Source organism: Dioscorea cayenensis, chromosome 19 (assembly GCF_009730915.1).
Source record: "Dioscorea cayenensis subsp. rotundata cultivar TDr96_F1 chromosome 19, TDr96_F1_v2_PseudoChromosome.rev07_lg8_w22 25.fasta, whole genome shotgun sequence".
In the NCBI taxonomy this organism is placed as follows: domain Eukaryota; kingdom Viridiplantae; phylum Streptophyta; class Magnoliopsida; order Dioscoreales; family Dioscoreaceae; genus Dioscorea; species Dioscorea cayenensis.
In genome coordinates this window covers 25,547,145-25,562,742 of record NC_052489.1, presented here as the reverse complement: position 1 = coordinate 25,562,742, position 15,598 = coordinate 25,547,145, and the positions used below count along the sequence as shown (strand labels likewise).

General features: G+C 35.0%; 3 protein-coding genes across 3 annotated transcripts; 1 reads left to right on the top strand and 2 right to left on the bottom strand.

Moving 5' to 3' along the window:
* Positions 1–1,166: 1,166 nt before the first annotated feature.
* On the top strand, positions 1,167–4,547 carry LOC120249939 (CBL-interacting protein kinase 2-like). Its single transcript, XM_039258653.1, has 2 exons — positions 1,167–1,319; positions 2,635–4,547. Exon 2 carries the CDS (start codon positions 2,952–2,954, stop codon positions 4,368–4,370), a length of 1,419 nt encoding a protein of 472 aa, XP_039114587.1. The 5' UTR covers positions 1,167–1,319; positions 2,635–2,951; the 3' UTR covers positions 4,371–4,547.
* Positions 4,548–5,986: 1,439 nt separating this feature from the next.
* On the bottom strand, positions 5,987–7,247 carry LOC120249940. The gene is made up of 2 exons (XM_039258654.1): positions 6,855–7,247; positions 5,987–6,728 (listed from the first exon to the last, which is right to left on the bottom strand). Exons 1-2 carry the CDS (start codon positions 7,017–7,019, stop codon positions 6,591–6,593), a joined length of 303 nt encoding a protein of 100 aa, XP_039114588.1. The 5' UTR covers positions 7,020–7,247; the 3' UTR covers positions 5,987–6,590.
* A 1,825-nt stretch (positions 7,248–9,072) lies between these two features.
* LOC120249938 (GTP-binding protein 8) lies at positions 9,073–14,897 on the bottom strand. Its single transcript, XM_039258652.1, has 12 exons — positions 14,183–14,897; positions 13,283–13,377; positions 13,066–13,185; positions 12,405–12,492; positions 11,604–11,695; positions 11,416–11,520; positions 10,764–10,873; positions 10,064–10,151; positions 9,951–9,986; positions 9,725–9,808; positions 9,548–9,641; positions 9,073–9,423 (listed from the first exon to the last, which is right to left on the bottom strand). The coding sequence occupies exons 1-10, from the start codon at positions 14,838–14,840 to the stop codon at positions 9,725–9,727; spliced, it is 1,476 nt and encodes a 491-aa protein (XP_039114586.1). The 5' UTR covers positions 14,841–14,897; the 3' UTR covers positions 9,073–9,423; positions 9,548–9,641.
* Positions 14,898–15,598: the final 701 nt, after the last annotated feature.

Below are 15,598 nucleotides of genomic sequence, written 5' to 3'. Positions count from 1 at the left end.
ATTATATTATCATGTGCATGTGCATTGCTCCCAATTCAAGTGGTACCATGTCCACCACCTGCACCTTGTCATGAGCTCTCTTTGTAGCTACATTTATACCAAACAAATTCATGCATGATCCTTGTCTTCTATTTATACCTTTTTTAATTAAATATATAAATTAATTTATATCAATGTAAATGTCTAGTGGCATCCCAACCAACACTGTAGAGAAATCATTATAATAAAATTTAAAAAAGTTTAAAAATATTTCAAAGCTAATGAATATAACATATTATCACTTCTCATTTTCAGATGATTTATTTGGCACTTGTAGCCACACATGGTCCATCACCAACATTTGATGAACATTTAGCTGTGAATTGTTGGACCTCAAATCTTCAAAATATAATTGGTGGACCTAACTTGTCATGCAACTAAGCATCAAAGATATCTAACACTTAAATAAATAATACCAAGAACCAGTTTTGCATTCAAGGTATACATCACAAGTTACAAGTTGTTTTAACTGGGACACTGTAGTTTGATCTAGGCCGCTTGTTATTTAGATGGTTTCAATATTTCTATAATATTTGTTGTATTTTTTTAATCTATTATTTTAAATTATTTTTTGTTGTTAAAATTGGTTTATATATTTTTACATATTTCTTTTAAAATATAATTATTTATATTTTAAAAAAAAAAAAATTCAGACAACTAGTTTTTTTAGGCTGAATTTGAAATTTTACGACTTTCCATAGGAATGAATATCAAATTAAAAAATGGCAATAATAGAATATGGTATGGACAACAAATATATATATTTTTTAAGAAATCCCTAAATATACACTTATTTTTCTCTTATTTCCAAAATTAACAAAACAGACATATGTATGCCAAATATTCTAATAATATTTCTAAAAAAAAAACACTCAACTCAAAAAACTTAAGAGCTAATCAAGTATATATCTTCTAATTAAGCAATTCATAATATCACATATTTTTATAAATATATATATATATATTTATGGCACTCAATTTTTTCTATTTTAAAATTTTTATATTTGAAAAAGTCAAAATCGGTGTAATTTATTTATTTTTTTCTGGATGTGGGTCCAAATGAGCCTCTTTCCAGGGAAGCGTGCTTTTCGCGGCTCTAGGCTCCGGACTTTATTCTAATTAAGGGCAAAAGCGGGGACCTTTTCGTAAATTCACGTTGGGACCTTCTTCAACCCTTGTTATTTAGACGGGAAGGGATATTTTTTCGGTCCGAGAATTGTGAAGCTCGGCGGAGATTTCTCTTCGATTCGCTTGGTTTTGGGTCAATTGGAGCTCTCCAGGTGAAATTCCTCTATGATTTTCTCATCTTTTGTGTGGATTTTTTTGGTTCAATTTGTTTCTATGGTGTTTGTTAGATTTTTTATTTGTGAGAAGCTTGATTTTGGGAATCTAAATACCTAATGTTTGATTTTGCTCTGATGATCTGTTCTTGATTTTTTTTTTGTGAAAAATTGAATTTTTCGTGGGAAATTCGGTTTTTTTTTTGGTATACAGGCTGTCATGCAGGTTGCGGTTGTAAACAAGATGTTTTTGCCCAAGAGAATTTTTTTGTGGCTCTTTTCTTTCAAAACTCATGTTGATCTTGTGTTGTTGTTCTGATTTCAAATCTCAATGTTTTTTTTATCCCTTTTGTGAGCGTACCCTTTGAAAGTCTGCCTATTTCTTCTTTGTTCTTCATTTTTGTTCCTGTAGTTTTGGCTTTGTTTGTACTCTATGATTGATTTGATGCGAGTGAAATATAAAGGTAATTATGTTAGATTTGTGCCAGTATATGGATGAAAAATGCACAGCATATTTGATGTTTTTCTTTTCCATTTTTTTTTCTATGCGTTCTGTGTTTTTTTTGGGGTGGTTGAGTACATGGTTTGTGATGTTTCCTTTGATTCCAAGTTTTGGATCATGTTTTTCTGGGTACTTTGATCTGCACGTCTCCTTTATGTCTTCACACTCTTTCTTATTCTGTTCATAAGGTTTGATGCATGAGCTACCCTCTTACTTGTGCTGGAGATATTATGTTGCGCTTCTTATCCATTTCTTGTCAAGATTGAGTTTCTAGGCCTAGAAATAGTTCAGAGATTCTAGATTAGATCTATGTCCATTGAAAAATTGTTAGATATGGTGAAGTTCTTCAATTATATCACTATTTTTTTTTGGATTTTTTTTTCACTGGTGGTATTCAGTTTTATTGGAAGAGTTAATATTTCTTACAGATATTGTTTTTTTTTTTTACAATTTTATTGTATTATTTGTAGTCCTTTTTCTCCCTAGATTGTATCCTGCCTAAATATGTTTTTTTTTTTTAAGATTTCATTTTATCAACTAATGCAAAAATTGCCTGGTCTTTGTGAAATGTCATGATTTCTCTGGCTTCCTTTTCCGAGTTGACAACAGTTCACCTTTATATATATTATATATCCATGTTCAAGTCTTCTTCATTTGAAGAATTTTAAGCTTTTCTTTCATTTTGTGTTTGTAAACTAATTTACTATTATAATGTGAACAATAGATGGTTAGATCCCTTCAAATAGACTACTTTAAAAATAGCATCTTGAAACATTCTTGTAATGCTTTGTTTTGATTCTTTGTTTCATACAGTATCAGAAGATCAATATTTGGGAATGCAGAAAGATGTGTGTGACCTCTGAGAAACAATCATCTAAGGCTAATGAAATTGTAGCTCCACACAAGCTATCCTTGTTCATCCTTGACGAGATTGGACAGTACACTAATACCCAGCTTGTGCTCTGCGCAAGGATGCTCGATGGAGTGGCAATATCAAGTAAGCCTGTCGTGGTCAGTCACGACATTGGCGATGACGGTTGAGAACTTCTGCTCATATTATCCCGCTTTGTAAATAGTTTGTAACGCAGAAGCGGGAGGCCGTAGCGTAATTGTTGTTATAACTACTATAAATGGAAATGGACAATAAAGGGACTGTACTGATGGAAAGATATGAATTAGGGAGACAATTAGGGCAGGGAACTTTCGCAAAGGTTTATTATGCTAGGAATATCAAAACTACCCAAAGTGTTGCTATAAAGGTGATTGACAAAGAGAAGGTTTTGAAGGTTGGTCTTATGGATCAGATCAAGCGTGAAATCTCAGTGATGAGATTGGTGAGACATCCGAATATTGTGCAGCTGTATGAAGTCATGGCTAGCAAGACCAAGGTATACTTTGTCATCGAATATGTTAAGGGAGGTGAGTTGTTTAACAAAGTTGCTAAGGGCAGACTCAAAGAGGATGCTGCTAGGAAATATTTCCAACAGCTGATCGATGCTGTTGACTTTTGCCACAGCAGAGGTGTTTACCATCGTGATCTGAAACCTGAAAACCTACTGTTGGATGAAAATGGAAACCTAAAGGTTTCTGATTTTGGTTTGAGTGCCCTTGCCGAGTCTAAGAGGCAGGATGGCTTATTGCACACTACTTGTGGTACTCCAGCTTATGTAGCGCCTGAAGTGATCAGTAGAAAAGGATATGATGGCGCCAGAGCTGACATTTGGTCTTGTGGTGTCATTTTGTTTGTTCTCCTAGCTGGATATCTCCCTTTCCATGACTCAAATCTGATGGAGATGTACAGGAAAATTGGCAGAGGAGAATATAAATGCCCTAATTGGTTCCCCTATGAAGCTCGGAAGCTACTTTCAAAGATATTGGATCCAAACCCAAGCACAAGGATCTCAATCACAAAGATAAAGGAAAATTCTTGGTTCAAGAAAGGGTTTGTAGACAAATCAATGGACATTGAATCAGAAACAACAGAAGCCGTGCCTGGAGATGTGAATGAAGCCCTTGAATCCTCTAATGGCAACATTGTTGACAAGAAGCAGGAGTCAGTTAAACCTGCAAATTTAAATGCCTTCGATATCATCTCTCTTTCAGCGGGATTTGATCTTTCAGGTCTATTTGAGGAACAACAACACCATAGAAAGGAAGCGCGGTTTACCTCTATGCAGTCTGCAACAACTATCATCTTGAAGCTGGAGGATCTTGCAAAGCGCTTGAGGCTAAAAATAATGAAGAAGGATGGTGGATTATTGAAAATGATAAGGCCTAGGGAAGGCAGAAAGGGTGTCTTAGCCATTGATGCAGAGATATTTGAGATCACTTCTCAGTGTCATCTGGTAGAGATTAAAAAGTCTAATGGTGATACTCTGGAGTATCAGAAGCTATGGAAAGAACAAATGAGACCTGCTCTCAAGGACATCGTTTGGGCATGGCAGGGTGATCAGCTTCTACAACAACAGCAGCAGCAGCAGCAGCAGCAGCAACAACAACCCCAACCAGAGCAGCAACCCCAATCAGAACAACAACAGCAGCAGTCTTGAATTCATCAACTAGCATACAATCAAGTGATTGTTCTTTGTTCTAGTAATTTCCTGATATGTTATTTGACTTGATAATTATCTGTTTTATATTTGTGCTTTTGTTCATTGTTGAATGTTAGTGTCCCATGAACATCTTGATCCGTTTGGTATGCTTAACGTTGCTTTGCATTTCAGAGATGTTAAGGCTTGTGTACAAATCCGCGCTGAGGCATATGTTGGTGTTCATTAAGATGTTGTGTGTTTTCATTTATATATAGTTTGATAGAACCAACTGGGTTTTTATAAATTGAAATGTGAAGTGGATTAGGTGTGCAGTAATCTCTCTTTGATAATACTTTTTGGATGACTTTTGAAGTAAAATGAGATTCTTCAGGTAAATACCTCTTTTGTTCAGCCATGTGTTCTGTGGCTGTCTTTTTCATTTAGGGCTTTAATTATCTTTAATATATAGAGACAAGGTCATAAGGAATTTGAATTTGATCCATGGTGGAGAGTTGTTCTTTGGTTGTTGAGCAGTTAGGTAATAAGAATTTATTGTCATTATTATATGAGTTGATGGTATTCATTTTTATAATTAATTATTTATACTTGACTTGATTAAATTTGGTTTGTCGGTCGTCTATTTTATTAAGACAACTTTTTTTTAAAATAAGAATAATTATCGGATTCTTCAAATTAATCATTCAAGGCATTGCTGTTCATGAATGTTCTCCTACCTTCTTAAATTGTCATAATAACAATAATTATATCTATAGTTTTTGCTCCATTTATTAAGTTTGTTGACTAGCCAATGAAATTAATAATAATTTAATGGGTATACATGTAACATGAATGTGAGTTTTGTGAACATAATTTAATATCCTTTTTTTTTTTGTACTTACTGTTTTCAATTTATGTTTTATATATTTTAGGTGATGAACTTTGTTTTGGTCATATCCAAGGACCAACAACGTGAATAATTTTTTATAAGTAAAACCTTGCTAAATTCATATTCTTAAGCGATCAATTAAGAAAATATACTCATTATTATTATTTATCTAATTTTTTTTAAAAGAAACCAAACTTTATTAAAATAAAAAAAAAAAAAGATAGCACAACAAGCAACGAAGACACAAAAGGCAAAAACAAGAACACATACAAAAATCCACCAAGGGTGGAAACACCAAAGAAAAACGGTGACTCAAATTTTATTAAAAAAACTATTTACATATAAGCTTTTATATCTATCTATCCCTCTCAAACAGCTTGATTAGAGTAATTCAATAATATACATGAGAATTTGGTTATTGAGCGGCTAAAATGCAAAATAAGACATTAATAAATAAACGAATAAAATGGTCAAAACAAAATACATAAATTAAAAGACTGAGAAATGCAAATAAATAAGATATAAATTATGTTTCACAGATCCCAATCCATTTTAAGCCAAATTTCTATATTTGCCAGGCTTTATATGAATAAAAAATAAGGAGGTGAATTTCAAGATTCACAGAATTATATAAGTAAATATACTCATTTTTTAATAACCAAAACAGAAAGAAAATAATGTAAGAAGGTTCAAAATAAATTGAAGATGATCAACTAAATATCTAAAATTTATCACCGCAGCAATAATCTAAAATGGTAAGACACTGAACTATTATACAATGCATACAATGCATGATTGAAATCTAATAATATGTGTCATGGTTTATCAATATTATTTAAAACAAACGGAACCCTAAAATTCACAATAAAGTAAAAAAAATACAAGTCCAGATATTAAGGGTGAAACGCTAACAGACATCTATCACTAGACAGCAATCCTTACATTTTGTTGAAGGACAATAAGAAGCAATGGAAAATCAGCCAAGAAGAGAAAGCCAAAGAAAGCTTAGAACTCGGATAATAATCACCAGCTGGATTTAGCTAGTGGAGTTTCCTTTCTTAATAAGCTAGCGGAGCATCCTTTCTTTTAATACAATAATTAAAGTTGAAATTCAGTGAACCAACTCCTAAGCAAGCCACTGGGACACCCCATCATTTCTGAATAACTCGGTATGCCAGAAAAGAATCCAAAAACAATATGAAAAAGAAAACCATGAACAGAAAAATGTAAACAGAATTCACAGCTTGATGTATTAATTTAGGAATCAATAATAGTTTAACGAGTTTGAAAACCATGCAATCAAGCATCATATAATACCAGCCAAGAAGAAGGATCACTTCAGCTGTCATCAATCAATCCTTCTTGTTAGAACAAATGGATGATGATGATGATGATGATGATGATGAAGATGGCATAAGAGTCCTCCACAAGTATCGCCCACTTGCCATGTCCACGCATGTCCAAAACACCGAACAGGCTGCAGACCGAACCTGCTCCGAAGATCAATCAAAACAAACAAAATAAATGAAGCAATGAAACATTCCAATGCATCAACACTGATGGAAAGATGCCAGTTTGAAACTTGCAAACAATAACTTCATCTTGGTTCTGTATACCTTGGTGGAAACAGGGAGTGGTTCTTTCATAGCTACAGAGGACTCATTGGCATCAAGATCAAGACCAGTGGTAGTCTGATCAGGTTGTGCCTTAAGACCTCTCAGTAGGAAGAATCCAGCAAGAGTTGCTGATAAGAAGATTAACACCACCCTCAATGGACACATACTCACTATCAATCTCCCAAGATCACAAAGAACACAGAGAAATGAAAGGAAGACAAAGAGGAGACAGAAAGAAAGAGTGGTGGTTTAGGACAAGGTGATGGCCTACCAAATACAGCCTGAAAATTCTGACTCTGGATATGAACACAAACAAATGAAAGAATATCCCACTACGTTTCATTATCATTTTTAAATCTATCACATGTATGTAGAAACTAAAAGTAAAAATAAATGTGTGTGTATGCATGGTTGTAAGGCAAATACTATTTTTGTCGGGGGTCCAAAGAGATGACAAGTTTGTGGCCTAACATGGACCCCTCCATTCAGTGGGGATGATGAAGGAGTGGTTGAAGACTAAGAGACCCAGGCATGTGTTGACAAAGAGGGCTGTTGTGGATTTAGACAAAGCTTGGGGACCACTTTTACATTAGACATCAACTATGGATTAAAAATAAAGGAAAACTCCACTAGCTTGTTGAGGCAGCAACAGTTTAATCTTTTCAATGGCATGCGATCCATCTAAGTCCAGTTTAAGTTATAACAATTTCAATTAAATTCCTCCAATTTCATCTAAGAGGTTATAGTTAAATTTTTTTTTTTTCAGTAAAGGAAGTTTGATGTCCTACATTTGGGTTACTCCATGAGAAGTGCATGAACAGAAGGCATGTGGAGTAGTTGTAGACTTTAGAGATGGGCACGGGCCGGTTAACCGGCCCGGCGGGCCCGACCCGCCGGGTTGCGGTTCACCGGCCCACCGACCCGGACCCGGCTGGGTATAGAACCCGCCGGGCCGGGTTGGCCCGCCGGACACGGCGGGTCAGGGTCACAGAAAGCCGGGCCCGAAACCGGCCCGGCTTCCATGTTGACCCGACGGGCCGGCCCACTCAATAAAAAAAAATTAAAAAATTCAGAAAAAAATAAAAAAAAATTCAAAAAAAGGTTGGGCCCGGCGGGCCGGGCCGGGTTGCAACCGAGTCTAGCCCGGCGGGCCAACCCGCCGGCCGGTTACGGGTTGTTGGCCCGGCCCTCCGGGTCAGTGACCCGGCGGGCCGGGCCGGGTTGCCGGACGGCCCGTGCCCACCTCTAGTAGACTTTACCAAAGAAAAGTAAAAGCTTTCTGGAATATTCACATGAAATGAAACAATTGTACGAAAAGTTTCTCTTGGCACACCAGGAAAAACCAAGGTTGTCAGCTCCAAACCGGTCCGGCCGGTTCAACCGGAAAAACCGGGAACCGGCCATGTGGCCGGCCCAGGTATACCCCATTGACCCGGGTATTAAAAAACCCGGTGTTAACCCTGTGACTCGGACGGTTCAACCGGGAACTTGTTGACCCGAGTCAATCGGGTCACAATGTTTAATTTTTTTTACAATATTTAATAATTTATTATTATTTTCTCATTAGAAACCACAAGATCGTGTATATTTATTAATATTAATCTATAATTTATAATCAATAAATCAAATTACAATATGTATATATCATAAACATACCAACAAAAATTAACATTTAAAAATAAAATATATTAATGTGTTATGTAAATACTTTCTAAAAATTTAATTTATTAAAAAAATAAAATAATAAATGAGTAATTTTATTATAAAAATATAAAATTAAAGTATTCTAATTAAATAAAAAATATAAGAAAATTTAAAATAAAATAAAAACTCAATTGAGATATAAGAATTAGTGAATTAAATTTCTTATTTATTTTAACAAAATCAACCAATAAACAAATAAATAAATAACACCGAGAGAGAAGTTCGATAATTATATATTAATATATTAAATTTATAAATATTTAAAAAATATAAAAATAAATGACATAATTAGAAAACTCTACTGTATATAAGGTCATTTATCAATTTAAATATCAAATTTGAGTAGGTTTTTATGGGTTTAATATTATATTTGTTCATTATTAATTATTATAATATTTTTTATATTTAATTATTGACCCTGGTTCGACCCGGTCGAACCCATTGACCCCTGACCCCTGGGCTTAGCCGGGTCATTACCTGGGCCGGGTCTGACAACCTTGGGAAAAACATTTGATGAAGGTTTAAGCTTTCAAAAGGCTACAGGAGAACCTGATCTAGTTTAAAAGAGAAGTTCCTACTTGAAATCAGTAAAACAAATAGCAAATCACATTACCAAGATGCATATAAATGACAGAACTAAATGTAAATCTAAGTTTCAGCCTCTCACACAACATTAAAAGAAACCATTTAGCACAAAACGCTAGATCAGGTTTCAGATCATTTAGTTCTTCCTTTTTTTAAGATGAGACTTGGGTCAGGTTGAGATGTTGACCTGATCCAAGCCGAGAAAGTTTGATTGAGAACTGGTTATTTGGTGTTGGGTGCGATAACAAAAATTGGACACTGAAATGCCAGGGCAATGGACCTGCAAAAAGTTAAGAGTTGCAAAGCTCTGAGGAGCCTGAGGAGGGATCAAATAAACTGATTCTTGCACTCCTTTTTTTGTTCTTTTTCTGAACCCAAAAAAAAAAAAAAAAATGTTGCCTTACCAATCTTGGTTGCTTTGAGTTGTGCCATTTACCAAGGCATGCGGTCAAAATTGTCATCAAGGCATAGCTTTAGAACAATAAACATATCCTGAACCTGTAGACAAAGCCAGAGTTTATACATCAAAAGGAATAATAAAAAAAAGAGAGTATAATAAATACAAGAGTTGAACATGGCACCTATGGCTTGGCAAATCGAACAATCTTGGCGAGCACAGTCCTAAGGTTTTGGATGCCAGCACCAGACTTGGAGCTCACCATCATCTAAGAATAAATCAAGTTGTCAGCACAATGATCTACTAAGCAGAGAGTGCAAACAATGCCTGCTACTGAATATCTAATCTCCAGACATCAGGATAAACATTATTGCAAAACTAAACTGTAACAAGGAAAGAAGAAAACACACCACCGGGTTGACTACAGACTTGTTTGCCTTAAGGTTCTGGAACAAGGAAAAGCAAATCGATTATTATTACTTCAATAATTCACCAAAATTCATGGATGGGTGTCAATTCTCACATTTTGAACTTGCATAGCACGGCGAGCAACATCTATGGGTAAAATTGTATCAGTCTTCGTCAACACAATTTGGTAAGGTGTCCGAGACCTGGAAATTACAGTAAAACCAGTTGATAAGCATTACAAAAATAAAAACAAGGCAGGAACTGAGACCACTAATTAAAAAAAAAATCTACACATAAGTGAGTAAATGGAGTATTTGATTTTAATAACAACCAAATAATGTTACCCTACTGCTTATATCTGGGGAACATTTATCTTACTTTAGTTTATCCAAACAAGGACACAGTTTTGCTTAAGCTTATCTCCTTTCCATTACACACTACATCTTAATTTTTTTTCTTTTAATTTTCAATCACCATCTTTTTTCTTTTTGAATCTTATCCTTTTTATCTTCTTAATAGTAATTTTCCTAAATTTTTATGATTTTGAGAATTCCATAATTTAAATATTAATATGATGATTTACGTGCCTTCCCTGAGTTCTATTTCTTTAAAAACAAGTAGTTTTACTACCATGTCCTCTACCCTCGTATGTCCATGTACTCTCATTTACTTGGACACACAGGCACATGTATCAGTAACCTAAAAAAAGAAGACAGAACTAGTAAGAACCAAAACTGAATACGTGGCCACTTGGATACTCAACAACCGTATCCTTGCCCGAGTACCACTGCATATTGGTATTAGTGCAAAATTACCTCTCCATCAAATCAATGAGCTCATGATCTCGAGGTTTCATACCCCATTTGGTATCAATAAGAAGGCATACCCTCTTCAGACCTTCCCTTGTGGATACATACTCTTTCACCTATGGAGGTTTTTTATAGGATAGTTCACAATTAGATAATATAATAAGCATATCATAGTCTCATATCTAAATAGAAAACAAACATACAAGTGAAAAAAAAACTGCATCCCAAATGCCAAATGCAAAACTAATAAACGGTAAACAAGCACAACTTCAACTACTAGAAAGAACAATAACTCTAGACTGAAAAAAGTTGAGTCATGTGCGTAATCTGCAGAAACAAGGGTTAAACTACAGATGAAATGTTTGCAGGACATGGTATCTCATCTCCTTGAGCAATTATTTAAGGGAACCAATCACCAGGGAAAGAGTGACCAGCAGTTGGAAATTAAAAAAATAGGTAAATTTCCAGAACTCATGTGAATGGCTAGATAATCATGTATAGGTGCAGACCAAGCTCAAATTTCTAGAACAGATTAACAACATAATGCATAAGGAAATGAAGTATGATGAGGGAGAACTTTGGATACATAACGGTAGTAATTTATTTAATAAAACTAAAACCACAAAATCCAAACCCAAGTTCAGTAGTGTATACTCACAAGTTCCTCCCAAGCATCTTTGACTTCTTCTTTTGCATAAGCAAAACCATATCCAGGCAAATCAACTAATGAAAGCTTTGTCCCAAGCTTAAAAAAGTTGATAGTCTACGAAACAAGCAAAAAATACTTAGAATTTACATATAACAGATTCAGCTCATCTGTACATTGAAATCAAAATTTGCCTTAACCTGAGTAAGTCCTGGTTTATCAGAAGTTCGTACAACTCCCCACTGTCTTGTAAGTGCATTTAGCAGTGATGATTTTCCAACATTTGACCGACCTATAGCCATAAAAAATTTTAATCACTCTGATGCCATTGCCAGTTTCACACAAATAGTGCAATGTAAATTGTGAATTACACATTTGTCATTAAAAGTTCAAAGGGAGCTTCAAAACATAAAAGATATCCTAATGTGGAGAACCAGGACATACTTAGCTTCCTTGAAGTAAAGCAATATATTCACAAGTAAATATAGCACTGAAGAAAGGAAAATGCCATCATTGAAGAAATTAAGATGCAAAAAAAATTAATTCAATACAATATTTCAAAAAATTAGCATGACTAGATAACCAATTACAACTTGTGAGATCCACAAAGAAAACAAACAAATTTGTTGCAAAATCTCATACATGACAAAGAAAAGCATTTGAGAAAAAATTCTACACATACAAGGTTTCTTGGTTAGGAAAGTAAGAGAACCCATGTTTCATTTTGACAGATGATTAAACCTCTCAATGGACCAAATAATTAATAGCATAAGAAGATCCAAAATAACAAAAAAAAATATATCTTGCTCAAGACAGGGAAAAACTGTTCAAGCTCATCTATGAGGACCTTTTAGAACATAAGCATATCATAACAAAAAGATCCAAAGCAACCTACATGGTTCATTTCATAGGAGGAAATTAGAAGAACGTAAAGCACTACACAATTGCATGTTGAAAACAAACAGGTACTTAAAAAGGCTGACTAGCTTTCTGAATTTTACCAGCAAATGCTATCTCTGGGATGAGAGGAGGTGGAAAAGAAGAGGAAACCTTTGCAGCAGCAAAAAATTCTAGTTTGCTCCTGAAGACCTGTTGAAAGCACAAACAATGACTATTTAAAAAGATGAAAGGAAGATGTAAAATAACACACTTCAATATTTATGAAATGTAACATATTAAAAAAAAAATGAAACAATCAAACAAAAGGATAGAGATAGCCACAACATGCTACACAAATTGCATAGATCAATGAACTTAGAGAAAATCAAAGGCGAAGAAGAAAATCAGAAAGTGCACAAGAAATCAAATTTGTACAGACTTAGAAACAAATTTTAACAAGATAATCTATAATGATTCAAAGATCCAAATCTACAAATAAGATTTCCCTTCACAGTTCGCTGCACAACTAGGATATAAAATCTTTCATATTGAGATAAAAAAAATGCTAAATCAGCAGGTCCTGAACAATATAAATCTGAGAGAAGTCACCCAAGGATTTCTAAGACCCCTGACACTACACACTAGAAAATGAACGAACTTGGAGGAACTAAAATAGGAAAATAGCCATCTGTAATATGATGAAATGCAAAAATCTCCAAATTAGTAGCTAAAGCCAAGTACACAAAATAAGTGACATTTCGTATCATCCAAATAACGCCATACATTTTCTTCTATCCGCTCTCTTTCTATACTGGTTGAGAAGGGAATATTATCCAATGGAGCAGGAAGCTTGACATTATAACCAGCATTTCGCAACTCATTCAAACGCCTGCGGCCTAACAACTGTCAATAACAACAAGAGGAGATTATCAATTTTTGCTGGCAATATAAATGCAGAATAAAAAACCGAATGCCCAAATTTTGATACAACTTAAGATACATTATCTTCCACAAATGACAGGATTGAGGGGCTTGGTTGTATAGCACGAAACTGCGCATTTTTGGAAGGTTCAACCTCTTTCACCTCAGGCTTTTCTGTATGAAATGTGACAGACAAAACTATAGCATAAAGGCAAATATTTAAAAACTAGTCAATCACCAAGCAATCTACAGAAGTCCTGATAAGTATATTCAATACACATAATAAGGTGTTCTAACAACCAGCCTCTAATCACAGTGAAACTAGAACGTGCCAAAACCAACCCACTTTACGAGTTATGCACATCAAGCCGTTACGTATAGCTTTTTTTTTTTTTTTCTAAACACAAGCTCATAAATCAAAGTGGGAGGTTTCAATCTTACCATCATATTTTGTGTACAGGAGCTAATAAATACTGACAGAAATGAGTATTAATTGAAGATTAATAACTACCAAGCATCTCATTTCAAATGAAAGTTGAAAAAAATTACTGCAGTATGAAAATTCTTGTTCTTTATTAAAAGTTTTGAATTTGGTTCAGTGCATAAGGGAATATTGCAAAATTTGAGATATATCAAATAGTCTCAGCAAGCAACTCCAGTAAAAACAGAAATAAAATGAAGGGAAGAAAGTTTATAGATACCCCTATAGGATTAACCAACAAGCAATGGATGGTTCATAGCTTCCACAGAATATTGATTAACAAGTCCATCACTGACTACACAATCAGAGAACTAGATGACTTGATAGCAAAGAAGCTTTTAGAACATAAAAGATAAAATGTGGCATTTTCCATCTTTCATTTCTTCAACATTTCCAAACTGCTTTAGGTAGAGGCACTCGTTATGTAGGAATTATTGTTGTTACCAGCAATAAAGACATTTCAAGAAATACAGAACATAAAACACAGAAAACACTGACCTTCATTGGAAATACCATCATCAAGTCTTTTGTTCGAAATGTCATAAGGATCAATCCTAATGACTCTCTTTCTTTTCTTCCTCTCAGCATCAGCCACCTCATCATCAGAATCCTTCTTGTGTCCTCTAATCTTCTTCCCGGTTTTATCAAGCAATCTTGTTTGATAAATAACTCTCTTCTTCCCCTCACTTAAATCAGCCTTATTTTCTTCACCAATAACATTTTGATCCAAAAACTTCTCCCCAGAATCACCCTTAGCTCCGTTTTTCTCCTTTTTGTGATCCATCTTCTTCTCTTTTGATACAAGCTTGCTTTTTGACAATGCTTCACGACTGGCACTTCGAAGTTCCTCATCTCGTCTTCTTGGTTTAAAATCAACCGTCTCGCTCTTTTTCCGTCCATTAGAGTCATCAATCGCAAACCTTCCTCTCCTAGCATAACTCGGTTTCTCTTGTGACAGTCTAAAATCACTAACTTTGCCATTTCTAGCAAATCCATCTTTACGGATACTCCCTCGAACACTCCGAGAACGATCACCCGATTCAACTACATGAAATTCTTTCTCTTTCTCACCGGAATTCCTCATTCCATCCGGCTTCAAACGTACAACTCCTCTCCTCGTTTTCCCCACACTAGCACGCCTTCCTTTTATCTCCATTGGATTTGAACCTCGGAATTGCAATTGGATTTTCGATGGTGGACGCGGGAGGGGTTCTTCTCGACGAACGTTGCGGACTAGGGTTTTGCCCAGGTGGAGCGGAAATTGAACAGAGGACTAGGGTTTTAGTGTGTTCTACTTCAAAGCTTGAATATTGGAAATTAATATTACTAAGTTACGGGTTGTAATATTTTTAAGATAAAAATCTTAGTGTAATGAAAAATGGAAATATTACTGTTGGTAGGGGTGTATTTGAGCCGAGCCGTTCGTGAGTAGCTCGGTGTTCGGCTCGATAAAGGCTCGTTCGTGTTTAGCTCATATTGTAAACGAGCCAAGCTTGAACATCATTTTCAAGCTCGATTAATAAACGAGCCAAGCTTGAGCAGCCAAAAGCTCGGCTCGTTTTGGCTCGCGAACACAGCTCGTGACCAAGCTCATGAATAAGCTCGATTGTGAGCTCGTTTATATATATATATATATATTACATTATATATATGTATATGTATATGTATATTAAGGTGTGTATGTGACTATGTCATTGTTGTCAATTTGAGTTACACATATAGGGCTATAAACCAAGGTTGTCAGACCCGGCCCAGGCAATGACCCGGCTAAGCCCAGGGGTTAGGGGTCAATGGGTTCGACCGGGTCGAACCGGGGTTGAACCGGGGTCAATAATTAATTATAAAAAATATTATAATAATTAATAATAAGCAAATATAATATTAAACCCATAATTATATTATAAAAACATACTC